A 27,491-nucleotide genomic window follows, 5' to 3' on the forward strand; every position below is an offset into this window, starting at 1 on the left:
TATTACCCTTAGTCATTAGATCGGATCAAGGTATTCAAAGACCACTCCTTCAACTAACTACAATGATAATTTCCTATGAAAGCATATCATGAGTGCAAGGATAATGAACATGATGCTAATTACATAAATGAAATTTCCATTCATTAAATGTAAAGGCTAGTTGTAACTGCATGAAAGGAATATACTAGTCTAGTTGCAAAAGTAAACCATGCTATTCTACTTGCACACCAATCAAATTAATATTCTACTTGCATGAATCATTTATCTAATTGGAACTTGCTTGAAAAGGAGGAATTCAATATTCAACACAACTATGGAAATAAAAAATACTAAGTCTAATTCTTCTTTTTGTTTTGTGTTTGCAGTGAGGAAGATACAGGGTTGGAGTGGTATTAAAGTCTCCTTAATCATGAAATCAAAGCCTTTAGGCCATTATTCAACTTCAAAATGCAATATTTAATGTATGGAGCAAATCTAGTTATATTTATGCAGTGCTATAGGATTGTTATAGGAAGTGCTATAGGAGGCCTTGTTTTATTATAGGAGGCCCTATTTTGCTACAAGAGTGGGTTCGAGATATTTATGAGGGCAAGGATGGCGCCTTGAAGGTGGATGAAGGAGCATGAAGGTGAATCAAGGTTTGGGAGTCATTTTTCCAAGCCTAGTACCCCTCAGAGTCCTATCTTGCACAAACGTTAATGCCCACAATGTCCTTCATTGGCCCTGTAAGGGTGATCTCGGTGGTAGAGTTTGAGAGCAGTATGAGGTGTCCATAAGGAATGTGGAATGGCCTAATTAGATGTGGATTAGTGTGCCAACCCCTGCAAGTCATCAACAATCCCTATAGACTAATCAAGTACATGCATTAAATCATCAATATTGTAGCAAAATGAATCAAAGTGGAAAGAATGCATTGAATTTTATTTCTTAGATATACTCTACCCTACAACATATACCTACTCTAATTTCCAAATCAATGTTAATAACTTCTAAGTTAAGGAAATCAAGCATGCAAAAGAGTTACAATTCAAAACTTAACAATTTCCAAGAAATCATAAACACATGTTTTTGGCTTCTGGTTGTAGATCCTCGAGCCACACTTCCCACAAGAGAGGTGGTGGTCAAACCTGAAACTACAATTTTTGTAATATAATCCTTACTTAAGAAATGAAATAAATATAATAACTTGAACAAGAACAAGGAAAGAATACATGAGAGGGACTAAAGCCTCTAGGTTGGACCCAAACCCAAGGGTTTCAACCCTCTGTTAGCACCTAAATCTACCTCAGGCTGAGAAAGGCAAGTCTAGGGTAACATCAAACCACGCTTAACCTGGTAGCTAGCCCTACCAAGTCGGGAGAGGGCTCTCTCCTTGTCAATCTCAGGAAAATATAGCAAATGAGGCTTGAGATGACTGATATAAAGACTAATTTTAGGCTAGGTATATGCTCAGAGGAGTTTGGTTGAATTTGATGATGGCTTGCTAGCTCAAATGTGAGAGGCAGATTTGGGTCTGGAGAATGGACTCAGTTTTGCAGAGGTTTCTGTGGGGTGAGGTAGGCAAATGGTTTAGTACTTTGAATAAAGTGAAATGGAGAGTTTTAAGACTGGTGAGGAGTTGGATAGGGCATGAATGTGTCATGAGTCCTCTGCAAACAGTAGAAAACATATAAAACTAAACAAACCCTAAGGTAGAGCACTGCAACATCAATGAATTCTACCTTTATACTTGATTCATTTAGTTCAGCTGAAAAGAGAGAGATAATGGCACACATAAACACATGTAAACTTGAATCATAGAAGTAAAAACAATACCAAATCAACCTGCCACAAGAATCCCACAAAATGCTGCAAACCCTGGTCTATTCCTTTGCCAAACTATAGAGATGAATGTACAATAATGCTCAGAGCATTCACTAGAGTCCAACCTTTTCCAATGACTGAAAAATTACAAGATATAGGCAACCAACAACTAATCCTAGCCTCTAGGGGTCGAGCTCATAAGTTTAGGAGCTGTTCCAACAAAGTCTAAATTGAGAACTAAAAAGTAGGCAGTGGAACAGCTTACCTCTAAAAACTAGGGAACTGATTCATTCAGTTGCAAACTACCTTTTCATGGATGAATCTACCTCTATGAGTGAAAATTTAGCATAATTACATCAAAATCCATCAAGTCACATTAAATTACATCATGAGTTTGACTATTAGAAAGAGAAAATTCAAACTGTGAGGAAACTAGGTGAAAAACAAAGATTTTTGGCCAAAATGAGCAAATTTCATCCTATGCGCCGCGCTCATTTCCCTATGCATAGCGCCTTTTTGCAGCTGATTTTATAGGCCTTCCTGTGCACCCAATTTTCTCCAAGTGGACTTGTTGGAAAGTTCTGTCTGTCTACTTTCCGGAACAAGTGGAATTTCTAAAAGTGGCCTCCATTTTCCCCTCCAAAACTGGGTTCTCCCAACACTACTTCCTATGTGTCCAAAAAGGGGTAGAAAGGTCATTTTTGAGGTGTTTTTGACCTTTTTGGAAGCTCAAAACCTGTCAAAATTTCTTGGCCATGTGAGGGAATTCATATTTTTCCATGAAAAATCCAAAAATGCTGAGTTTTCCTCAAAAGGAGGTCTTTAGCAAAAGCGTGCGCCAAGCGACGCATCAGGCAGAAAAACCTGTTTTTTAGGCCAAGAATTTCAAAATTACAAAAAGTTTCCCAAATTTCTTGAAATTTGCGCTGACTGTTCCTCATCAGGTGCTGTGTTGGGCTAACGAAGCCTCAGCCAAGATCTGAAGTCTATCTTGCTCTTTTCTCTTCCTCAATGCTTTCCTCAACTTGGCCTTTAAAGTCCTGATTCCTGATTCTTGCTTTGCAACTTTTGTTTCTTGCCAAGTAGTGGTATGCCATGTTCCTCAACATATTTTTCTCTTTATTGGCTTTCTCCAGCATCTTTTCCAAGTGCATGTTTTTCACCTCGAGCTAAGATTCATGATCATCTTGAATTTCCCTTTCAAGTGTTGTCAATTTGGTTTTCCTCCTCTTGGTAGCTTCTTGGTTTTTCTTTATGTTTTTGAGCTCCATGGATGAGTGGGATTGACGAGGGGAGGATTTGATGCTAGATATATGGTTTTGGGGAGTGAAATGGTTTAGGGAATAACATTTAGGGATTAGGGATATTTGATTAAGGTTTGGGATAGTGGGATTAAGGATTTAGGGTTGGTAGTTTAGGGATATGGGGAATATGGTAGTTTAGGGATATGGGGAATATGGAAAGGGTAAATATAAATGAAAAGGGAGGGAGAAAATGAAGTGAGGGAGTGAGGGAATGAGTGAGTGAGAATGATGGGAGTGGGATTTAGTAGCAAAAAATGCAATTTATAAACCCTATGCAATGTTTTTTCATCAAACTGCAAGGAACTAGGGTTTCAATATTTCCTTATTAAATCACCAAGAACACTAAGACAAACTCATGCATTGAGCATATTGGAGTGTGAACTTACTTGGGAAATGAGGAATTTACAATTGTGGGAGCTTTAGAGGAAGATTTGAATGATTTCAGGCCTTGAAGTCCTGTGCGCCACGCTGCCTCAATGCGTCGCGCCCGTTATAAAAATACACTGTAAATCACTGCCCAATGCGCCGCGCTCTAACCCAGGTGCATCGCACCTTTTGCAAGAGACTTTTGGAGGCCTTCCCGGTGTCCAAATTGGGCACGAGATAGCTTGTTGGAAATATTATTGAGTGTACTTTCCAACGCAACTTGAATTTTTCAATTTGGAGTTCATTTTCCCTATCAAAAGTCAAATCCCCCAAGACTGGTCAAAATGTGCAAAATAAGGTTGCCTAAAAGCAGAGTGCTATTGCAGTCAACCTTTGAAGGTATTCCTCAACTCCAAATTAGGCTCATGATAGCTCATTGGAAAAATATTTTTCTCTAGTTATCATTTGACTCATCAAGAAAGTCATTAGGCCAACCCAGCTAGGAGAAATATTGATTTTCCCAAGGTCACTTCAGAGGTGCATCAATTCTCCTGAGGCAACTGTATTTTTGACATTTCTCTAAAACCATGACACCTGTGTAAAAAGTGAATGAGTTTTTTCTTACTTGGCATATTATGGACAAAAACCTCTCTCAATTGTCCCAAATTCATCTTTTATTGCTCAGAAACATCATTGGAGTAAAACCTATCCCAATGTGTGGAACAGGGGATTTGTCGAAATGAAGTGAAATGAAGGGGATGAGGGGCTTCTAAATTCTTGAGAAAATTTTTGGAAGTAGGGAGGGATGTTAGGAAGTAGGGGAAAATGGAATTTCAAAGATTGAGTGAGGGGAAGAGGTCCAAAAGGGAAAAACACAGACCTAGCCTAGAAAATTGTCAAGTTGTAGCAAGAAACTAGGGTTTGTGCAAAAATGAGGAATCTGAGGGATATCAGTGATGGGAAGTGTTTAATAAGGTACATTAAGGATAGGGGAAGGTGTATGAACACCAGGACACAAGTTTTGCTGATGATTTGATCATCCAAGAGAAATTACCCTCAAAACCCTAGGAGAGGGAAATGAACCTTACCTAGGTGCAACCGAAGCATGAACAAGGTGTAAAATGACCCATTGGAACCTGACATGATGATGAAAACCCTCTGAATGATGGTACACTCAGCTGAATGGTGACATGGACCGACATTTGGACAACTTTGAAAGGAGTAAAAGCAAACCCTAGACCTAATACCTAGTGACCAAATTTTACTTGAAGACTCACTGAAATGACAAAATTTGACCTTGACACCTTAAAATCACTTTGTAAGAGCATGTTTGATCACTGGAGGAAGGCTGCAAAGACTGACACTAACATTGGCTCCAATGGGGATGGTAGCTCCTTGGAGGTGCCAAGAACGGCAGATCTTTGGGAGAGTAGACCAGTGCCTTATCCATTGGGTAATGGAGTCAAAAACTCAAGCTAAAATGCATGACTAAAAACTGACGACTTGATGACACAAACTGACTCTCACTCAACTAAAAACTGACTTGATACTTAAACAAAACCGATAAACTGGAAATGATATTCAAAGTAGAGCTTATTCATCAAAACCTACTCTAACAGTTTCATTCATCACCTAATCAAGTGAAATGAAACAACCAATGCACCCAAGTAAGTATTCCGGCTGCTGTTTGAATTATCCGCAAGTGCTTGCTTATGAACAACAAGAGAGAACTACTGAAAGGCAACTCCCATGAAAACTTGTGAACAGATCTGTTGAATACTATGGATTCTCTATCCACCTCCAAAAACACTACATAAGGATCTCGAAATTCATGCACACTGGGGCTTAGCTCATCCAATGGATTACTTCTCTTATCTTCATACCACGAATGCAAACTTTGATCTGATCTTTGTGACGAGACTCCTACTGAAAATGACAAAGAAACCAGCTACCAGATCAAGTTTGTATCAATAATTTTGTTAAGCTCACAGATAGGAGAAGGAATTTGACTACAGACATTATCCAACACATCAACTATTGGATCGTGAAAAACTTGAAAAGACTGCTGCAACCCATTTTCTATTGGTTTCGATGAGATTGCATGACTTTCTACAGGCTGCTCATTTGAAGATATACTATGCAGTTTTCCCTTCAGAAACTGAAATGATTCAAAACAAAATGGTACGGAATCATCTTGTATCATTTGATCGTATGTGCCAGCTTCCAAGTCTTCATCTGCAACTTGACAATCAATGGCATTCGGGGGCTGCAAATCTGGATATGAGAAGTCTTGAACAAGGATTTCATTGTCCTCAAGATGATCTAAATCAAAACTTGTCGACAATTGATTTTTGATTGCATGAAAGTTGTCTCTGACGAACTAAAACGAAGCAAAACAAAAAGGTAAAGATCCTTCACTTACTTCAAAATTTGCTGCACTTTCCTCGTCACTGTCATAGCTGATATGCATTGGTTGATCACTGTACTCGAGCTGCTGAAAGTGAACTTCCTCCTTCCACAAACTAGCTACTGATTTGTCTGCAAGATTAGCTTCTGTTTGGAGAACATAATCATCATCATATTGATCAAACTGAGGCAAATTGTCAGTATAAAACACATCATCAAGCATACATGTCATATCAACAGATCTCTTTTCTCCAAGATGATCTATAAGACAATCATTATCAGATCTATGACAACTGGGATAAGAAAGAAGATGTTTTGGATCAGCAACTTGTTCTTCTTCAATCAGCGAGCCATGGGCTCGAACATTATACTCATTCCTTGTGATGATCCTTTGCATCATCTCTTTCACTGTACTTACCAAAATGTCAAGCTTTACCTCTAGAGATGTCGATTCCTCTGGATCTGTGTTTTTCATCTCTTCTTCCTTCAACTTTGCCCTTCGGATCAACAAATGAACCTCTACATCTACTGCACTATTCTGCATCTCTTCAAGTGTTGCAAGGTTCCTTTCCCTCAGCTGAAACTCCATTTCCGGATCAAAGGCACCCAGGTAATGCAAGAGAGCGAATCCAAGAAGAGGTCTTATATTAACAGGCATCGAATAATAAACTTGGTTAAATCTGGCAGAAAACTATTGTACTGTCTCCCCTGGCAATCTTTTCAACTGGCTATACTCTTCTATAATCAAGAAAGGGTTCTATCTGACCACCCACCTGTCGAGGAAAACTTTGACGCACTGCTGGAAATCTGAGATGCTCGCATCAGGCAGCGTTTTGAACCAACTCTTGACTTTGCCTTGCAAAGAAAGAGCAAAAAGCCTAATACTAACATCTTCTTCATCAACTTCAAAAAGGTCAAGAAAGGACTCAAAATTCAATACATGTCTCTCAGCAATGATATTGTCACGTTCACCATCAAATCTTGGTAGATATAGATCATGATTTTTAGGCAAAGCATGGGATATAGGAGGTAAAATCAGAGGCTTGTATCGATCTAGAATTTTACAAGGTATAGGGGTATGTATAGAAAGTATAGAATCAATCTTGGTCTCATTAGGCTCATCAGTTTGAAGATGGTCATCAAAAAATTCAGAAAAAGGGTCTTGATCAAGCTCAAAGGCATGCAAATCTTTGGTATTTACAATCTTCAAAAGGAAGGAATCAAATGCAGACCGAGGATCTCTTCTCAAACATAGTATATTTTGCAAATAATTCTTGACATTCTCGGGAAAAGAGAAGAAATAATTTATAACAAAGAAAAACATGTCTTGGATGAAATTCCAACTTGAATACCTGATCTTTCCATATTGTCCTTTCATGTTTTTGCTGGTTGGGTTCATCCTCTAGTGGAGTCTTTGGATCTAATCTCGAAAATAATTTGGAATCACCAGGTGAATGATTTCAGCCTTTCCGGTGTCTGATCGTTGTCCACCATCAATAATCAGATCTGAACTTGATACATGTTACCGGGGCAATTTGCAAGTCAGATGTTCAACTTATAAGACTAGACCAGAGATTGACTGAAGCAGCATTCATCTACTTTCATTAATGCAAAGCAATAGCATTTCGAAGGCTACCTGGCTAACTTCAGGCTTTGTCTGTAGTCTATAAAGCCAAACAATGAAAAGAAACTTTCTTCCCCAGTATGGTCGCCACTATGTTAGCGCCTAAATCTACCTCAGGCTGAGAAAGGCAGGTCTAGGGTAACATCAAACCACGCTTAACCTGGTAGCTAGCCCTACCAGGTCAGGAGAGGGCTCTCTCCTTGTCAATATCAGGAAAATATAGCAAATGAGGCTTGAGATGACTGATATAAAGACTAATTTTAGGCTAGGTATATGCTCAGAGGAGTTTGATTGAATCTGATGATGGTTTGCTGGCTCAAATGTGAAAGGCAGATTTGGGTCCGGAGAATGGACTCAGTTTTGTAGAGGTTTATATGGGGCGAGGTAGGCAAATTCTTTAGTACTTTGAATTAAGTGAAATGGAGAGTTTTAAGACTGGTGAGGAGTTGGAGAGGGCATGAATGTGTCATGAGTCCTCTGCAAACAGTAGAAAACATATAAAACTAAACAAACCCTAAGGTAGAGCACTGCAACATCAATGAATTCTACCTTTATACTTGATTCATTTAGTTCAACTGAAAAGAGAGAGATAATGACACACATAAACACATGTAAACTTGAATCACAGAAGGAAAAACAATACCAAATCAACTTGCCACAAGAATCCCACAAAAAGCTGCAAACCCTGGTCTATTCCTTTGCCAAACTGCAGAGATGAATGTACAATAATGCTCAGAGCATTCACTAGAGTCCAACCTTTTCCAATGACTGAAAAATTACAAGATATAGGCAACCAACAACTAATCCTAGCCTCTAGGGGTCGAGCTCATAAGTTTAGGAGCTGTTCCAACAAAGTCTAAATTGAGAACTAAAAAGTAGGCAATGGAACAGCTTGCCTCTAAAAACTAGGGAACTGATTCATTCAGTTGCAAACTTTTCATGGATGAATCTACCTCTATGAGTGAAAATTTAGCATAATTACATCAAAATCCATCAATTCACATTAAATTACATCATGAGTTTGACTATTAGAAAGATAAAAGTCAAACTGTGAGGAAACTAGGTGAAAAACAGAGTTTTTTGGCCAAAATGAGCAAATTTCATCCTATGCGTCGCGCTGATTTCCCTATGCATAGTGCCTTTTGCAGTTGATTTTAGAGGCCTTCCCGTGCACAAAATTTGCTCCAAGTGGACTTGCTGGAAATTTCTGTCTGTCTACTTTCCAGAACAAGTGGAATTTCTGAATTTGGCCTCCATTTTCCCCTCCAAAACTGAGTTCTCCCAACACTGCTTCCTGTGTGTCCAAAAAGGGGCAGAAAGGTCATTTTTGAGGTGTTTTTGACCTTTTTGGAAGCTCAAAACCTGTCAAGATTTCCTAGACATGTGAGGGAATTCATATTTTTCCATGAGAAATCCAAAAATGCTGAGTTTTCCTCAAAAGGAGGTCTCTAGCAAAAGCGCGCGCCAAGTGGCGCGGCGCATCAGGCAGAAAAACCTGTTTTTTAGGCCAAAATTTTCAAAATTGCAAAAAGTTTCCCAAATTTCTTGAAATTTGGGCTGGCTATTCCTCATCAGGTGTTGTGTTGGGATAAGGAAGCCTCAGCCAAGATCTGAAGTCTATCTTGCTCTTTTCTCTTCCTCAATGCTTTCCTCAACTTGGCCTTTAAAGTCCTGATTCTTGCTTTGCAACTTTTGTTTCTCGCCAAGTAGTGGTATGCCATGTTCCTCAACATATTTTTCTCTTTGTTGGATTTCTCCAGCATCTTTTCCAAGTGCATGTTTGTCACCTCGAGCCAAGATTCACGATCAGCTTGAATTTCCCTTTCAAGTGTTGTCAATTTGGTTTTCCTCCTCTTGGCAGCTTGCTGGTTTTTCTTTATGTTTTTGAGCTCCATGGATGAGTGGGACTGATGAGGGGAGGATTTGATGCTAGCTATAGGGTTTTTGGGAATGAAAGGGTTTAGGGAATAACATTTAGGGATTAGGGATATTTGATTAGGGTTTGGGATAGTGGGATTAAGGATTTAGGGTTGGTAGTTTAGGGATATGGGGAATATGGAAAGGGTAAATATAAATGAAAAGGGAGGGAGAAAATGAAGTGAGGGAGTGAGGGAATGAGTGAGTGAGAATGATGGGAGTGGGATTTAGCAGCAAAAAATGCAATTTATAAACCTTATGCAATGTTTTTTCATCAAACTGCAAGGAACTAGGGTTTCAATATTTCCCTATTAAATCACCAAGAAGACTGAGACAAACTCATGCATTGAGCATATTGGAGTGTGAACTTACTTGGGCAATGAGGAATTTACAATTTTGGGAGCTTTGGAGGAATATTTGAATGATTTCAGGCCTTGAAGTCCTGTGCAACATGCTGCCTCAATGCGTCACGCCCATTATAAAAATACACTGTAAATCACTGCCCAATGCGCCGCGCTCTAACCTAGGTGTGTCACGCTTTTTTCAGGAGACTTTTAAAGGCCTTCTTGGTGTCCAAATTGGGTGCGGGATAGCTCGTTGGAAATATTATTGAGTCTACTTTCCATCACAACTTGAATTTTTCAATTTGGAGTTTATTTGCCTTGTCAAAAGTCCAATCTCCCAAGACTGGGCAAAATGTGCAAAATGAGGCTGCCTAAAGGCAGAGTGCTGTTGCAACCAACTTTTGAAGGTCTTCCTCAACTCCAAATTGGGCCGAGGATAGCTAATTGGAAAGCTCTTTGTGTCTAGTTATCATTTGATCCATCAAGAAAGTCATTAGGCCAACCAAGCTAGGAGAAATCTTGATTTTCCCAAGGTCACTTCAGAGGTGCATCAATTCTCCTGAGGCAACTGTATTTTTGACATTTCTCTAAAATAATGACACCTGTGTAAAAGGTGAAGGATTTTTTTCTTCCTTGGCCTATTATGGACAAAAACCTCTCTCAGTTTTCCCAAATTCATCTTTTCTTGCTCAGAAACATCATTGGAGTAAAACCTATCTCGATGTGTGGAACAGGGGATTTGTCGAAATGAAGTGAAATGAAGGGGATAAGGAGCTTCTAAATTCTTGAGAAAAATTTGGGAAGTAGGGAGGGATGTTAGGAAGTAGGGGAAAGTGGAATTTCAAATATTGAGTGAGGGGAAGAGGTCGAAAAGGGCAAAACACAGGCCTAGCCTAGAAAATTGTCAAGTTGTAGCAAGAAACTAGGGTTTGTGCGAAAATGAGGAATTTGAGGGATATTAGTGATGGGAAGTGTTTAATAAGGTAAATTAAGGATATGGGAAGGTGTATGAACATTAGGACACAAGTTTTGCTGATGATTTGATCATCCAAGAGAAATTACCCTCAAAACCCTAGGAGAGGGAAATGAACCTTACCTAGGCGCAACTGAAGCATGAACAAGGTGTAAAATGACCCATTTTAACCTAACATGATGATGACAACCCTCTGAATGATGGTACACTCAGCTGAATGGTGACATGGACCAACATTTGGACAACATTGAAAGGAGTAAAAGCAAACCCTAGACCTAATACCTAGTGACCAAATTTTACTTGAAGACTCACTGAAATGACAAATTTCGACCTTGACACCTTAAAATCACTTTGTAAGAGCATGTTTGATCACTGGAGGAAGGCTGCAAAGACTGACACTAACACCCTCCAAATTTAACTCAGATGTAGGCCAACAATAAGATTTTCATTGACAGAAAATAAGAGTCGCATACATCATATGAAAGATGAAAATAACAGTATAAAGCACTACGCTCTCTGTATCTACTCCTATCTCCAACAAAATTTTGAATCCCAATGAGCCTTTAGGCTTATTTATTTATACAAAAAGTAGTTGAGGGGTAGCTCCCTTGAAAGGAGGATTGCTTCCCTCCAAAATCTTGAAATTGGTGGATCTGGTTCCCTTGGATATTCACATGCACTTGAGTTCCCCGGTTACTAGTGAATTCAAGTTGTTGGTGGGGAATCTTTGATCTCAAGCTTATTTGGAGAGTTAATGTAGTGGACAAGCCTCCTATATTCTCTCTAGATGTCTCCAACAAGCCCCTGCATAGTAAATATCTCCAAAAATGCTTCTTTTGCCTACATATTAATCACATTAGGCCATGAAATATGACAAGCACCCTTTAGTCTTCCTACTAAGCATATTATGGCTAAAAATGCAAATTAATGTGAGAAAATGAGAGTTTTAAGGGCTGGAGGATAGCACAATGGGCCTCAAAATATACATATTGATGGAACCCATCAATAATCTCACATAATCAATGAACTCATTGCAATCAAATCATCAATTGTGCAATCATTTTGTAATAGTTATAGTAATGATCTACATAATATTTTGTTCTAGCAAATACTCAAAAATTGTAGTAGCAATCAATTAAGGATAACACACAGCTCAGAAAGGGATCAATCTAGGAGCTTTGTTGTTACATTTCTAAACAAGATCAAATATTATTCAAAACAATTAATAGACAATAATTATGGCACATTAATAAGATTCTATAATAATTACAACTAAACAATGTTAAACATAATTGGGAAAAAAACGAAGAATACTACTACACTACCTTACTCACACATCGATCCCTACTAAAGAGGGGGGCCCTTCCTCCTTAGTAGAGAGTTAGAAATTCACATCTCACAAGCTACCACAACAAACCATAATTGATTCATGAACCCTTGAAATTTTTGCATTAAATTTAAGAAAATTACAAATGCATAATTCTCCAAAAGACGATGGTGCCACACCCAAATGAGGAAGAGAGCTTCTATATTTATAGATTTACATTTTTTCTAATCTTAGAACCAAAATCAATCATGACAATCTTTCGATTCTCAAGTTTTCCAAATTGAGAGTCTCTTACAACATATCACAACTAATTTTCTAATAATAAATAAAGTGTCATAAGAATGTCTTCATTTAGTGAGAAGCTCACAACAGAAAATCACAATTATCATATCCAAGTTGGTTGTATTGTCAAAAGGTGGTCTTCTCTTTGATTTCACGACAGTATTGGTTGACTACAACCAAGTAGCAGCTCCCATGTTGACCCTTGATGATTTCACCAAGAAAAGAGAGTATTTTGAAACAAAGTTATTAGGAAATAGAGTATCAGTATTGCAGCAGCAACATCAGAAGAACCTCTTGTAGAGTGTCAACTATACAAAACTCGGAGAAACAAAATTGCATGTAAATAATAACATCCCATGAGGCCAAATCATCTAATTTCATTAGTAAATTACCCAAAACAATCAACCTCTCATCAATATACAAACAAAACTGCATAAATTAAGGTGACATGAAAAGGTAGCTTACATTGGTCAAAATGGGAGTTGGTGGAGTAACAAAATGTTATTGCAATGGTAAAAATGATTAAAAAGGTGAGGAACTGATGGTAAAAGGATTCCAATTACAAGACCCAATAAGTATCATCTCAAACAAGGATATCGTATGATCTAGGTGGATATTGGTGGGCACCCACCTATTCCACTTGGACCCCGGCATTGTTTCTTTCAGTTTCCTTAATTGTAGAACAATTTACTATTTTTGGCAATTTTTTGGGTCATGAACTTTTAGAGTCGTTTTGAGGCCCTAAATGACGTTTTTTTTTTTTAATGGGAAAACCCCAAAGCTTGCAATAACGACTAGAAGTCAATATTTGTTATCCTAAGATAGATATTTCTGATGAGGTATCGTACGCATCAAACATAGATTGTATGCCAAAGTTAGGATCCTGAGAAGTTGGTTTACCAACTAACCCCAACAGGGCCCACAAACTTTTGGCGCCTCATCTCCTAGGGTTAGATTTTTTGATGTTTGGGATTTTCCCTTATTTCTCAAATAAAAAAGGCCTGTGAGCCTCATTGTAATACAATCCATAGGCATGTATCCGCCACATATCTTCTCAGAGATAAGCTGCCATCACCCGAGCTAGTTTAATTTCATTTTGCATGTAAATAGTTTTAGTATTTTTTTATCACTGAATTGAATTTCAATTTTCACTATAGCTTTATGTTTCTCTTTAAATATGTGTTTCATTTCATTCTTGTATAAATCTGGATCACCATATTAATTGCGTCCTTTTGGGCTACACTTTGGGAGAAAATGGACACCAAATTGAAGGTATATATGGCTTCCCAGCGACAAATAGATAACTATACAATAGTTGTGAATAGGAAATTGATTCAATATTTTAAAGATCCATAATCAAAATATTCCTAGGAATTTAGATGAAAATTTGATCTATATTGAGCACTCTTATAACAAGATAGACAACTATTTCACAAATAATTCCCCTTTTTAAAATCGTTTTATATATTTTCAACCTTTCCCTTTAGATGTTGTATGTGGAAAACATGGATGAGAGAGGGAAGACAATAGAGAAGTATCATAGACTAAAATGCTCATTAACAAGGTTAGCTAGATTCATTTGCAAGTATAAGAGGCATTACATAAGTCATAGAAAAAGTACAGGTCCTAACATGACTAGCATAGAATTAAACAGACATTCAAATTAGGAGACTAAGTCTAGTTTCATCTAAATAAAGAGAGGCTATGTTTTTTTTTTTTCCAACTGTGGTTGACAGCATTAAGTGGCCACTACATCCATAGGTAATAATCCAGGTAGATCCACCTGAAGGGATCTACCCACTCACTTATATTGTCGAGCCTAATCCCAAGGGCACCGAGGAGATTTGATCTTGTGACCTCCCAATTGGCAAGGTACTTAGCAACGAGAACTCAACCAATTGAGCTATCCCTTGGGGCTAGAGAGGCTATGGGTTATTGGTAAGAATATTAATTATTTTTGGTATATTCCTTCTAAAGTGTTGGTGTAGGTAGATGATAGTGCTTACAAACTGATCCTACCTCCATATATATGTATCGACTTAATAGTGAATGTGATATTTTTTAAATTATATGAACCTTTCATGCTAGACCAAGAAAATTATAGGAAAGACTTATCTACCATAAAGGACTTAACACAAAATCTTAGGAAGAGTTACCAAGTGGTACAATTTTGCAAGAGAACTCCAAAATAACTAAATAGAGGCAAAAAAGAAATCTAGCGGGTTGGGTTGAAGGCAGAACTTCTAGGTAAGGCCAAATGATACTCTAGGGAGAAGATAAAGTAAAAATTTCCTTACCTCCTTTAGTAAAATATTTTTGTGACCAAAATTTTCCAAAAATAGGGAGGCATGATTTGAAATGGATCACTATATAATTTATAATATATTTTGGTGCTTTCTAAGTGGAAAAATTAATCTATTGACTTGTAGGACTCATTTTATGAGAAGGCCCCATTTCAACTTTATGGTTGTAGTATTAAATTATAAAAATAAAGTAAACATTTCATAATAAATATTTCGAAGAAACTTGCAAGATCTATTGTGACAAACTAGTCCAAAGGAATGCTCACTACAATTTTTAAATTAGTAGTGAGTCTCCAGCAACTCAACAACCATCCATATCCATAAGGATACCTTCTCTTCAATGTCATTCAAATTGTATATGTTGTATGGGTGCAAAAGATGGCCATCAAGGTTAAACAAACTTCAAAATAGTCATTGTAATGGCTTTTTCCATATCTTATGACACCTAAATCATAATGAGGAGAGGCCAATGTTTCCATAATTCTACTTCTTAATGCAACTATCTTATTGAAAAGTAATTCCATGTGACCAAATGGAATTCAAAGCAACTTAAGAAAAAAATTAATGACTTTAACTTCTAGTAAACAAAATACATCAAAATCTTTAAACATGGCCCTTATCTTATATATCATGTTTTTTCCTAAGGGATCTCTTATAACCATGACATTTCACAATGCTACCATCACTAGGAACAAATGTAAATATAGTTTGTACTCTCATTATCAACATTCTCGAACCTAGCTAAGGCATCACAAAAATTTAATGTATCTATAGGTTTCATCACAATAATGTACAATAAATTTTCCAATATATAGATCTAGGTTTTTACTATGGTTCTTTGTGAAATGAGATCACTTAAAGGAAGGGCACAAGTGTACCCTCTTATCCTATTTGTACATAAGATGAGATCTAAAAGGAGCACCTTGCTTCATGGTGATTGAGGTAGTGGGTTTAATGAAATCCAATCCTCCAATAAAAATCAATTTAGAAGTCTAAAATTTTGGGGAAATAGTGATTTTATTGTCATGGATGTTCTTTAAAACAATTTGAACCTATCCACATTTACTATTGTTCACTTGAAAAATAGAATGAACTTGGATCAAAGTGGCATTTAATATAAATAACTAAGAGATCTAATTGATAACTAAGAAATCTCTTTAATAGAGTACAATCACATATTTTATGATCATAGTAGGTTTTGGGTAAGGTAATTTATCTCATTGTTTGTTCATTATTCTATTTGAATAGGTGGGCATTTAAGCAAACTTTCAACCACATGTATTTTTGTTAAAAAAGAGGTTGACAAAAATCCTTTTATGAGTTGTGGGTATTGATTGGTTGCCAATTTTAAAAGAACATTATTTAACTAGGGAAAAACTTATAAAACCCTAATCATAGATTTTTTTTAAATATTTATTAAATCATAAAAAAATTTATGATATAATATCATTAATATCTACCTGAAATTTATTGAATTTGGATAAAATCAAAATAATCACAAATTTTTATTAATAAAATGCATGTAATTTAATAAATTTAACAACCTTTTATTAAATAGTAATAGTGAACATTCTTTTCTTTTAAATCTTAATCGTACATATAATATTTGTTAAAAAACTAGGGGACATAAAATAGATGATGATGCGGTGTACTATTAAGACACTCCATGATGTGAAGGTCACAAGTTGGAAACTTTGGGGAAAAATTAAGGGCTATGTGGCCCACGATGATTGTGATCCCCAAGTTAAGGGTTATGTGGCCCACGATGAGTGTGATCCCTATAGTCATGTTAAGGGCTATGTGGCCCAGGATGAGTGTGATCCCCAAGTGATTTTGACTATGGCTTAGATGCCCTTGGGTCATGATTTCTCAAGCTAAAGGTTAAACACAACATAATAAAATCTAACACTATCTTTTTTATATAGACACACACTTATCAACAACCTATGTCCAAGAAACATGTCTATTTTGAAATAAGGCATCCATAATTTTAATTTAATCATCAAAAAATAATAAACGAATTGTAGGAATTTAAACTTTACAAAATATCAATTGAATATGTTTACTAACAATTAGCATAAAGGGTTGAGATTTCTCTCAAAGATAATTATATGATTATTTAATTAAAACAATGTTATAAACTTAAATTAAAATATTAGTAGATAATGGTATTTGTGTATGGTACTGTAAAATATCTATTTACAACTTAACAATGTATATAGTTAAAAATCTTGTTACATTTTTATATGTTTAACTCATATATTATTATTTTTTATATGATTAATAATAATAATTTAAAATTAAGTTATAATTTGTTAATTTTGATGATATTTTAAAGTTTGGTAATGTGAATGTATTATGAAATAAGCAATTTGATGATTATGATAGATTGATGTCCTGTTTACTAGCCATTTACTTTAGATAGCTATGCTAATTACACCTATAAATGTGTCTATTTTGGAATAGGATTTCCATAATTTTAAATTAATTATTAATAATTATTAAGTAGATGGTAGAGATTTAACTTCCACGTGATATTCTATAATATTCTTAATATTAACCACAAATCAAATATTGAGATTGATGTCAAAAGTAATTATGTCATTTATACCCTTTAATTAAATTAATTAATTAAACAAATTGCCATTTAAATAAATATTAGTAATTCTGGATTTAAGACCTCTGTGGTTTATTTCTTTCGACTTTGTTACCGGAGAATCCACAGTAAGAACCATTTTCTGCCAACGTTTCAAATCCCAATCGTGTTTTGTCCTGATGATGGATCCTGATTGGGATTTGAAACGTTGGCAGAAAATGGTTCTTACTGTGGATTCTCCGGTAACAAAGTCGAAAGAAAAAAAAAATATTAGTAATTTCAAAACAAGTTATGATTTTTTCAAACATATAATATTAGTAATTCATGATATTATTACAAAATCTATTTATAAAATAAAATTCTACAAATTAAAATGAGATAAATCTCCATTATCATATATTTTTAAAATATATATAATAATAATAATAATTTAAAATAACCTTCTATTCTAATCATTTTCTTAACTTTTAAATGTGAAATATATAATAGGTCAATCGTCTAGTTGTAGCAAAATCTACTAATCGCAATAACCTTCTATAAATATTATTATTCCTACGTAAAAAAACCTATATACTAATTAAGTAATTAATTAATATTTACCGTGCCATTGTTCATATTAAGAAGTTTTACCAACATTTTGAATGGCCATCACATCAACTAACAGAGTACAGTGACATTGATCAGGGCATTCAAACCCTAGGAGGACAACTCTAAAGGTGGGACAGTGATTATGGAGAAAATGACAACAATGAACTGCAGTCACAAAACCCTTATCTCCTTGGTTGATTTTTTCAAGAAATGGGAAAATCTCTGTGCCAATCTTCTCTGCCGCCCTCAGTTTTATCAACTCAGAAAAGGACTGCAATTTAAGATCCACATGTTTAAAAAGGATGTGATGTAAAGTTATTTAACTTTCACTTCATATGGATTATGGAAATGGACACTCCAGAGAGGAACTTAGCTGATAATATCTAAATCTGCAAAGGGTGTGATGGTTATCATCACTTTAAAATGCAATAATTATGGGAAAGAGAATCCACAAGCTTCCTTCAACCCCAAAAATCCAAGCTTGAAGCCGCTTTACAATCAAGATTTAACTTAGGCGAGAGCAGGCAACATTTTGATGATTTTACTTGGCAGCACTTGGATGTAAGCAGGACAGAGCCAACTCATGAGAAATATGGGAGGAATCTGTATTTATCATTTGCCTTTCCGTTGTCAGAAGCATGTGGTGGGGACCGTCGACGCAGAGGGCTTCTCTCACACGGAGCTTCAGCTTTAGAGTGAAACGGGCGTCAGTGCCATATTTTGCAGCCCGAATTTGATCAGAATCCGAGGTAAAGGCAGTTGCTCTACATCATTTAAAATGAATTTCATGTTGTTTAAGAAGATCGTGAAGTCTGCCGTTTGAATGCAATGGCGTGAAATATTTCTTGGTTGAAGTGTCAAGATCTTGGAGCGCAAGTTCGAAAAAGATTTGGTGTTTTGCCGAGAGGGCTAAAAGATTTGTTCTGAGCGCCTTTTTCAGTAAGCGTGAAAGAAAACTTCATTTGAAACAGTGGCTGATCATCGAGAAATACTGCTTCTCCAGTGATCCGTACCATGCTGGCGTGCATCGCGTGTTCGAAGCGGCTAAATGATGGTTCGCAAGATGCCTCAGATGAGGGTGCCTCTGGCACTCCAAGATCTCCAGTCTCCGGGAAGGCCATTGAGAATCTTACTGCTCAGGTTTATACTATCCTCTTAAAGATTTGTTGGAAAATGAATGTATTTGGTCGTAAACGTTAGAGATAAGATCAGTGGTTTTACAGACATTCTTTGAAGGCGGCTTTTCTTGTAAATTACTGCCAAACTTTCCATGTGTCCGTTCTGCCCGCACACATTCAAAGGAATCTACTGTAAGGCCGGCGACAGACTTCTAATTTCCTCGTAACCTAGCGGAGAAGCATCTCATCCCTTTCCGTTTTGAACGAAAATCTCTTTAATCACATGTTCTTGTCTTTTTTTCAAAGACGGCTCTAGTGTATTAAGGCTGTTTTTCCTAGCAAGTTCAGTGAATTTTAAGATTCTTATGGTTACACAACTTCTTACTGGTTGTAGAAGGATACGCCATTAAAATTATCCGGAGCGCATAGGCCTTCCTCCGTATCCAACCTTAACCGCGAGGAACAGTTGCAAAGGAGCATAGATTCAGAAGCAGGATCCGAAAGCGGAACACCGCTTGAAGAAAGTTCCAGTTCCACAGCGACCTGGTGCATTATGGATGCTTCTAGTAAAGGCGATTCTCTAAGCGATAGGCTGTGCACGAATACCTCACCAACCGGCACACCGATTTTCCATACCTCCTCTGGATCAGTCGAAACAATGATGGACGAAAAGGACGAGGAGGACGCCAAAGAGTGGATATCACAGGTCGAACCTGGCGTCATCATTACTCTAGTTTCTCTCAAGGGAGGACGAAATGAGCTTAAGCGGATCCGATTCAGGTAATGGCATCATTTTCATATCTATAGTTGATAAAGTCAATGTTTCGCTTTAAATTGGAATTATTTGCTGGTAAGAATCGTTAATAAAACCTTAAGCTCGACCTTTTCCCAACAGATTGCTTCATTTTTGGCTCTAAGTTGGTAGGACAAATAATTTTAACTGTTTTTTCCCGTAACACGGGGCTCTGTTCGTGAGTTTATCACAAATTTTTCAGCATTATCTAACAGACGTGTGGATTTCGACCTAGTTTAATAATTTACTGGTTTACAATAATTTTATGTTTTTTTAAACCCAAATTTTGTCATCGCAAGTGTCTCATCGTTTTTGCCGTTATGTGTTGAGTCCCGGCTGCAAGTTCCGTTTAGATTTAGATAGATCATGGAATACACGCTCTGATATCGAGAAAGACTACATTTCTTGAATCAATTTTCTATTCTTTACTAACTTTAATAAGCAATGTGTCTGCTTCTGATAAATGCAGCCGAGAAATATTCAACCCCGAGCAAGCTCAGGGTTGGTGGGCTGAAAATTGTGATAAAATCATGGAGCTTTACAATGTCCATGCGCATACCAAGGACAAGCCTGCTCCTCAGAGATCTGAGGACGAGGTAACCTAAGACAACCAAATGCCATTATTATAACCCAAGCATTACAATGGAATCAAACTCAGCCAGCTCCTGTGACTAATATTATCACTATCTTATTACAATAACTTCGATTGCAGAGAGATTCCAAGATGCGGGCCGAATCCGGAACTGACAGTCCTGTTACGCCAGCGATGCAAAACAAGACTCTTTTTCCAGGAGGTTCACAGGCATCAGAAACGAGTTCTTTTCGCCATACTGATCGGTCGGATGACCTACACAGTAAAGACAATTCTAGTAAACAAGGGCATAATCGAGAATACGAGTGCGTTGAAGAAGATGAACCCGGTGTCTATGTTACCTTTCGCTGTTTCCCAACAGGCTCAAGACAAATTAAGCGCGTCAAATTCCGGTACCCTCACCTTCTTTCCTTTTATGTTTTTCGCTGTTTTCAGTCATCATTCCTTCCTCCTAAATGTTTACTTTTTTTGCCTTTTTTACGATATTACTTTCTTTACCTGTGAGGATGATAGTGTATTCACTTTAGAGGAGTTTGATTGTGATGACGACAATGCATTTCAGCCGCGAGAAGTTCAGTGAGACGCAAGCGAAATTATGGTGGGAAGAAAATCGCGTAAGAATTCATGCGAAATACGCTGGGCCTCCCATTTAATGTGTCGATGGATTGCTAATAACGTCTCTAGATTATTTTCAGATTATTTACTGTGCGTCTTGGCTGAAATATAGGTTGAAGTCTCGATTAGGTCAACCATTGTCATATTATTGAGTATCTTTGCTAAAATAGAAGTTAGTCACTCTGGTTTATAATTTCATTATGAAGTTCAATTCCCAGTCAACTTTAGGTAGAACTGGATTATCTATGAAACTATATAAATTCTTGGATCATATATATCTCAGTTAACGGAAGGTATTTTTTCATGTGGTGCGAATGATTTTAAATTTTTTTGATAGGTATTACATTTCTATTAAAAACGAATCTAACTAAATGTTTTTAGATAAATAAAATATTCATATTAATATTAATATTATATAATTTTAATTTCTTAATAGTTAAAATATAATACGATAAATTTATAAATTTAAAATCATAATCCAAATAAAAATCATTCAATTATTATTATTATTATTATGACGATGGCTGTAATCTCTAAAAATTGAGGTCTTGTACATAGGCAAGGGCTAACGAGCCTGCTATCGGGCATTAAATACCCGCTTAGCTGCAAGCTCCATAGCCATATAGCTTTCGGTGAGGACGGAGTGTTCGGAAAGCACTGCGCGTGTCTGTTTTATATAACTATCGAGCTTGCAGCTAAGCAAGCATTTAATGCCCGATAACAAGCCCGTTCCTTGTACATATGGACATGCCTAATTTCCACTGTATAAAATTTTGAACCATGTTACAACAAGCCATAGTTTCATGTGCATTTTTTCGATGAACATATATCCACGGAAAGAGATTTTGGCTGGACATTGGCTCTCTATATTCTATGTATAAGTATATTCCTTACTTTTCTAGTGCTCGTACGAAATATCGATCCTCACATGGGCACAAAAAAACATAACTTCCAAAAGAGGGTGTGAGACCCTCTTTTTGGATAGGTAAATTAAGGAAATTTAATAGAACAACTATATTTTTTAATATGTAAATTCAAGTAATTTAGTAAGTTAATAGGGTAAACTTTTTAAGTGATTTTGAAATGAATGTATATAGTTGCTTGAGAGAAAATTTTATTGTAATTCATTTTTCAAAAGCATAGGTGGATAGTTAACCAATTTTATTGTATTGAAAAAATATATATATTCAAACTCACTCATTCATTCATATACATAGCTTGAGTAGTTATTTTCTTAACTATAAATTTTATAAGATTATAAATTAATAATAAACTAAATAGTGCATTCACGGTTTTATGTTGTTATTATTATTATTATTAAAATAATTTAAACAAGTATTATGGTCGGTAACATATAAATTAAAAAATAAGAATGAAAATTTACCAAATTTAAAATGTTTTATTAATCTTTTTTTACTTTTATATATATAAGTATATATATATTAATAATATCTATTTTATTATTATTATTAAAATAATTTTAACACAAATTAAAAAATAAGAAAGATAAAAAATATTAAAATATAAATTTACAAAATTTAAAATGTTTTATTAATCTGCATTTAATATATATATAATTATCCGATGGGGTGACGAAGTACGATAATATAGATTTAGTGAGCGTTAAGGCTCACCCCACACGACAGTGGGTGGATGCGACATGGTATTTTTCGAAGTACTTGGGATCAGTACCTGATCATTCTCAAGGTAGGGTGGTGTATTTGGCTCTGGGTTGAAACAACAATGGGCATTATTTGCATTCGGGAAATGCGAGGAAGGTTGGGCGAAGGTTTTTTCAGTGAGAATGTTTCAAGGAGTTGCTTCGGGGTGCCATGTAGACCTTCAATTGTTTGCCTAGTTAATTGTATAGGATTGGGAGAGGGTTCTGTGGATGGATGGCTTGAAGCTATAAGAAAACCTATCACCTAGGATCCAGGAACTTTTTCTCTCCATGCAAGCATCTATAACGCAGTATATTGGCAGGTATACTTTGTAATTTGATTCCTTCTTTCTAGGAATTCGGTTTGAAAGAACTTTCCTGGGGGAATGGAGTTTACAGTGGTCCTTTCTTTCATTCCCGAACCTGGAAGTGTTAATTGGGCTCCTAGTTTTCAGGACGCCGAGTTTGTGGTTGGGATGGATTATCCTCTAGTGCTTTCTCTTACCCTTTCGTGGTGGATGGTCTTATGCCTTAGTTTGGTTCCTTATCTAGGTTGTTTGGAATCTATTAATGTGGGTCAAGTGGTCTTATTTCTATGATAATGTGGCCTTTGCTATGGTAAGGCTCCAGGGCAATCATTTGTCTTTCGTTATATTCCTCGGAGGGTGATTGGTACAGTGGTTGAGGTTTATGAGGCCCGAAGTTGGCACCTCTCCTAGTGGCTCTCCATCTCCTCTTGGTACTCCTTCTGTGTAGTGTGGGCTTTGAGTGTGGTCATTGAAGACCTTGAGAGGGGTAAGTGTCCAGGCTCAAGTCTTTGCTTATGTTTTATGCTGCCTTTTCTTATTATTTTGCTACTCGTTGGGCTGGGAGGTGGCTGCAAGAGTATTCTCTTATCCAACCTTGCCAGCGATGGAACGATTGGTTTTGAGACAGAGGGGAGTGTGGTCTCGGTTTCCATGTTTGAGGGTGGTTAGTAGATGGGGTTCACACAATAGGGCGTGAGGCAAGGAGGACACCGAGTTCGAGTAGCTGTAATGATCCATCAATGAGGGTGTCCTCGCCACGGAGGCGGACGTCATGGGAAATTGGGTGCTTGGGCCGATAGGGGGATGGACATCAACGAGGATGAGGTTGAAGCTGTCACTAGGGACGGAGAGGTAGCCCACGCCCCAACTCCTTCACCGGGTCATGTGGAACAACCACCTTCTATGGACACAATTGGAAACTCCACCTCTTCTCGCTGACAAATACAGTCAGAGTGAAGCGGGGAGAGCCGAAAGCCACCAAAATGTAATCTCTCTTCGGATAATATAAGGAAGTTGTTTTGACTAAATATATATATATATATATATATATATATATATATATATATATATATATATATATATATATATATATTAATATATATTAATTAATTATCATTTACTATTTAATGAAACCATATTTAAATATGTAGAGTTATATAATCATAAGAGGAAGTTTATTAAGTTTAAAATTTGAAATTACTTGCAATTATCACATTTCTATTTTCTTCTTACAACACTTTATCCTTATTTTTATGCCTATATAAACTAGTCTATTTCGGAAGAGGGTTTCTAGAATTTTAATTTAATTATTAATAATTTTTAAGTGGATGGTAGAGATTCAACCTTCATGAAATATTATAGGATATTCTTATTAGTATTCACAAATTAAAGGTTGAGAATTATCTCCAAAATAGATGATTAATTAAAAAAAATGTCATATAAACAAGTGTCACATGAAATGAGTTGTGGATTTTTGGGCATTTGGTATTGACAAGCAATGGTATTGGTCCATAGGATTTTAACAAAGGCTATTTACAAATTAAAAATCTCAATGGTAAATTGGGGGTGAATCGTCATGGTTGAGAATCTTATTACAATTTATTTTTTAGTATATATGTTTAATTTTTTTATTTTTTATTTATAATTAATAAGAATACTTTAAAATAAATTTATAATTTAGTTACTTTTTATGGTTTTTTAATTTTAGCAAGTATATCATGAAGTAATTTTTTTTATATTTATCAAAGATTAATGTCTATCCGAGTTTACCTTTCATTTAATTTATATAGTTATGCCAGTCAATAAATTGTCTTTGTATCTTTGATAACTCATCTATTATTCAAACTTATTCTACATGGACTACATTACATGCAAAATTTAAAAAGGTAGGTGTGAATACATTTCTTGCATCACTTAAAAGAGTAGGTATCCATTATCTATAAATTGGATTATTACTAGTGCAACCACATAAATTAAATGGTTTGTAAACACTCATAGACATCAACCCATGATAAACATTGAAACAATTACCATTATACATCTCACGTTTCCCTTTAAAAAAATAAAAATTAAATCGTAAAGATTAAATAAATTTTAACTTTATTTGAAATTATTATTATTATTAATTATAAAAAGAATTAATATATTAGTTAAACATATATACAATGGAGATTCTTAATCTATAAATAGGCTTTATTACAATGTCATGGCTTATCAACATCAAATATCCAAAAAACCATAACTCACTTCATATGACACTTGTTCATGTGAATTTATTCTATTTAATCAATTTAGTTGACATGAAAAAGATATTTTTTTTAAACAAGAACCCAAAATAGTTGTTATATTAGAGGGCATTGAGTTAAAGATCAATTTAGATACATGGTTTACCTAACCAAGTTGAAACCAATGGACATGGTCAAAATAGAGTATGTATCACCCACCATCTTGAAGCTTTTGAACAAAATGCTACAATATTTACAATATTCCACTTGTACATTTGCCAATGCTAACCTAAAAAAAAACTAAAATTTACAAAGCATCAAAATGTTACATCAAACCATGAGGAATTATTCCTCTACTTTGATTTTTGAGTCTCTTGATTAACCATTAATCGAAGTGGAAATACCCCTTTTTCCCTTGCCATAAAAATTCACCTTGATTTAGTCTTGACCCCAAATTAACCATGTGGTCACCCTTAGAGTCCTTTGATCTAAGAACATGGAAACATTTCTTTTTGGGGATATAGTAGTACAACTAATAAATATCTTGAAAATATTACTTAAATTTTTTTATCTGAGAGGAGACATATTGATTATAAACGGTGAGTTATATTCAAAGAACCACAAAAATAATCATCTACTTAATTTCAAGATTCACAATTTGCCTCAAACCTTGATATAAGGCATAAGATTGGAAGTGTGACCTAAACCCTAAGCATATTTATGTTCTTCTTGATTCTCATGAAAAAAATTACCACCCCGATGCACCACTCCTACCACCCCTAATAAATCTCAATCTTTGATTTGTGTATACTACTATGAATATTATAGAATATTACATCGAGGTTAAATATCAACCATTGACTTAATAATTATTGATAATTAAATTAAAATTGTTGAAGCCCCATTCCAAAATAGACATCCCTATTGTTGGCTTGATGGGGCCTGACTCAGGTTCGGAGTTATTTAGCCAAACAAATCCCTACACTACTGGCCCTTTCGGCTTTAGCCCATGGAGCGCGGACTGAAGTCTCACCCGAAGCAGTATGGGGGGGTGCTGGAACCAAGTTTCCGTACCTTTGAGATGTCTGTGGTGTCGATTTAGTCCAACTGTGTCTATCTTCGCGCAGGTTACTTCGCACACTGTTCTAACCTTCAATACCCTCGCGGTCTGTTATAATAGCCTTTCGGACAGCCCTAACCAGGGGCTGAGATGCTTTTGCGTTGCTATGGTAGCGAACTGCACTATTTCCCCAATCTACACAGCGTATCTTACTTATCTTCTTAAAGATCTTAGTTAACTTCGCGTAAACATATATTCTACCTTGCTTTCACTTAATCAACACATTCATACATATTCGCGCATTATATAAGCATTAAAGGTGTAATGTATATTCAATATAACAGATGCATAAAATAAGAAATAAATATGCATAATGGATCTGAAAATTCTCTTTAACAGTTATAGTATTAACTCGCCCTACGCACTCAGCTGCAGGAGTCCACGCACTCAGCGGCGGACTACTAGGCCTCTGCGCACTCAGCTGCAGAGCCTTCTCCTACTCTATGACGTAAAACTAGACCTTACACTTCAGATCCGACTCAATCCTTCAACCTTATAATTATTATTGAGTGATTGATTGATGTCTTAACTACTTAGTAGATCTCTACAGCCGACATTACATTACAAAATTGAGGGCGGACAACCCTATGACTCTTTTACAAACTACGTGCTCTGCGCCCACAAAATGCGGAGTCTTTACATCGGGGTTACAACTTTTGACCAAACTCTGGGCCCTAAGCCCCAAAACTTCCCTTGGGGGATCTTGCAGCCAACAGGCCCTAACACAAACATCTTGACTCGCCCTCGAGTCACTCTGTCGGTGTGGAGATCTTTGCACGAAGACCTCCCAATTCTGCCTAGATCGCTGCAAGATTAGCAGCGTACTGAGCGGCTGCCTGCTACACTTCCTGTATGCGTTGTTCCGAGACCGATGTAGCTGAACTGCTTTCCTGAACCTGTTCTTGTGTTCCTTGCATCTGCGCGAGCTTTTATTCAATAGAGGCTATAATGGCATTGCCTCATCAAACCACGGCTGTAAGCGCACCTTCAAAACTGTTTCCTTATGTTGAGCAGCATCCACCTGCTCCTTGAGCGCTTTCGCCTGCTACATCCTTGCGAGCCTCTGTGTAAGGGCAACCATCTGCGTGGTCCCTTTTACTTCATCATATTTCTGTTGTAGCTCACGCACCTCTATTTCTAGGCGTTGTATGTTCGGGTCCTCCTACAGAGTGGTGAGAACCTTGAATGACTCCTCGAACACTTTGTGCAGTCTTTCACTGCACTATT

At 36.3% G+C, this 27,491-nt stretch overlaps 1 protein-coding gene across 3 annotated transcripts; it reads left to right on the forward strand.

Moving 5' to 3' along the window:
• The first annotated feature begins 18,079 nt into the window (after window positions 1-18,079).
• On the forward strand, window positions 18,080-21,255 carry LOC149220259 (protein Brevis radix-like 3). 3 transcript variants are annotated; one of them, XM_089382770.1, is made up of 6 exons: window positions 18,080-18,582; window positions 18,837-18,973; window positions 19,346-19,731; window positions 20,214-20,340; window positions 20,457-20,728; window positions 20,899-21,255. In XM_089382770.1, the coding sequence occupies exons 2-6, from the start codon at window positions 18,848-18,850 to the stop codon at window positions 20,987-20,989; spliced, it is 1,002 nt and encodes a 333-aa protein (XP_089238896.1). In that variant the 5' UTR covers window positions 18,080-18,582; window positions 18,837-18,847; the 3' UTR covers window positions 20,990-21,255. The 3 variants fall into 3 exon arrangements, with proteins under 3 accessions (XP_089238896.1, XP_089238894.1, XP_089238895.1); XM_089382768.1 differs by having other exon boundaries at window positions 18,082-18,582; window positions 18,689-18,973; XM_089382769.1 differs by having other exon boundaries at window positions 18,082-18,582; window positions 18,696-18,973.
• Window positions 21,256-27,491: the final 6,236 nt, after the last annotated feature.

Source organism: Pinus tabuliformis, chromosome Q (assembly GCF_031772625.1).
Source record: "Pinus tabuliformis cultivar Carrire ecotype Pingquan chromosome Q, CPIR1, whole genome shotgun sequence".
NCBI lineage: Eukaryota > Viridiplantae > Streptophyta > Pinopsida > Pinales > Pinaceae > Pinus > Pinus tabuliformis.

What these genes read in the sequence shown, in the direction of transcription:
- LOC149220259 (XM_089382770.1), top strand. Translation starts at nt 18,848, where the DNA reads ATGCTGGCGTGCATCGCGTGTTCGAAGCGGCTAAATGATGGTTCGCAA. An exon ending in TTGAGAATCTTACTGCTCAG is followed by an intron (nt 18,974 to 19,345) that starts GTTTATACTATC and finishes TACTGGTTGTAG; the next exon opens with AAGGATACGCCATTAAAATT. An exon ending in CTCAGAGATCTGAGGACGAG is followed by an intron (nt 20,341 to 20,456) that starts GTAACCTAAGAC and finishes CTTCGATTGCAG; the next exon opens with AGAGATTCCAAGATGCGGGC.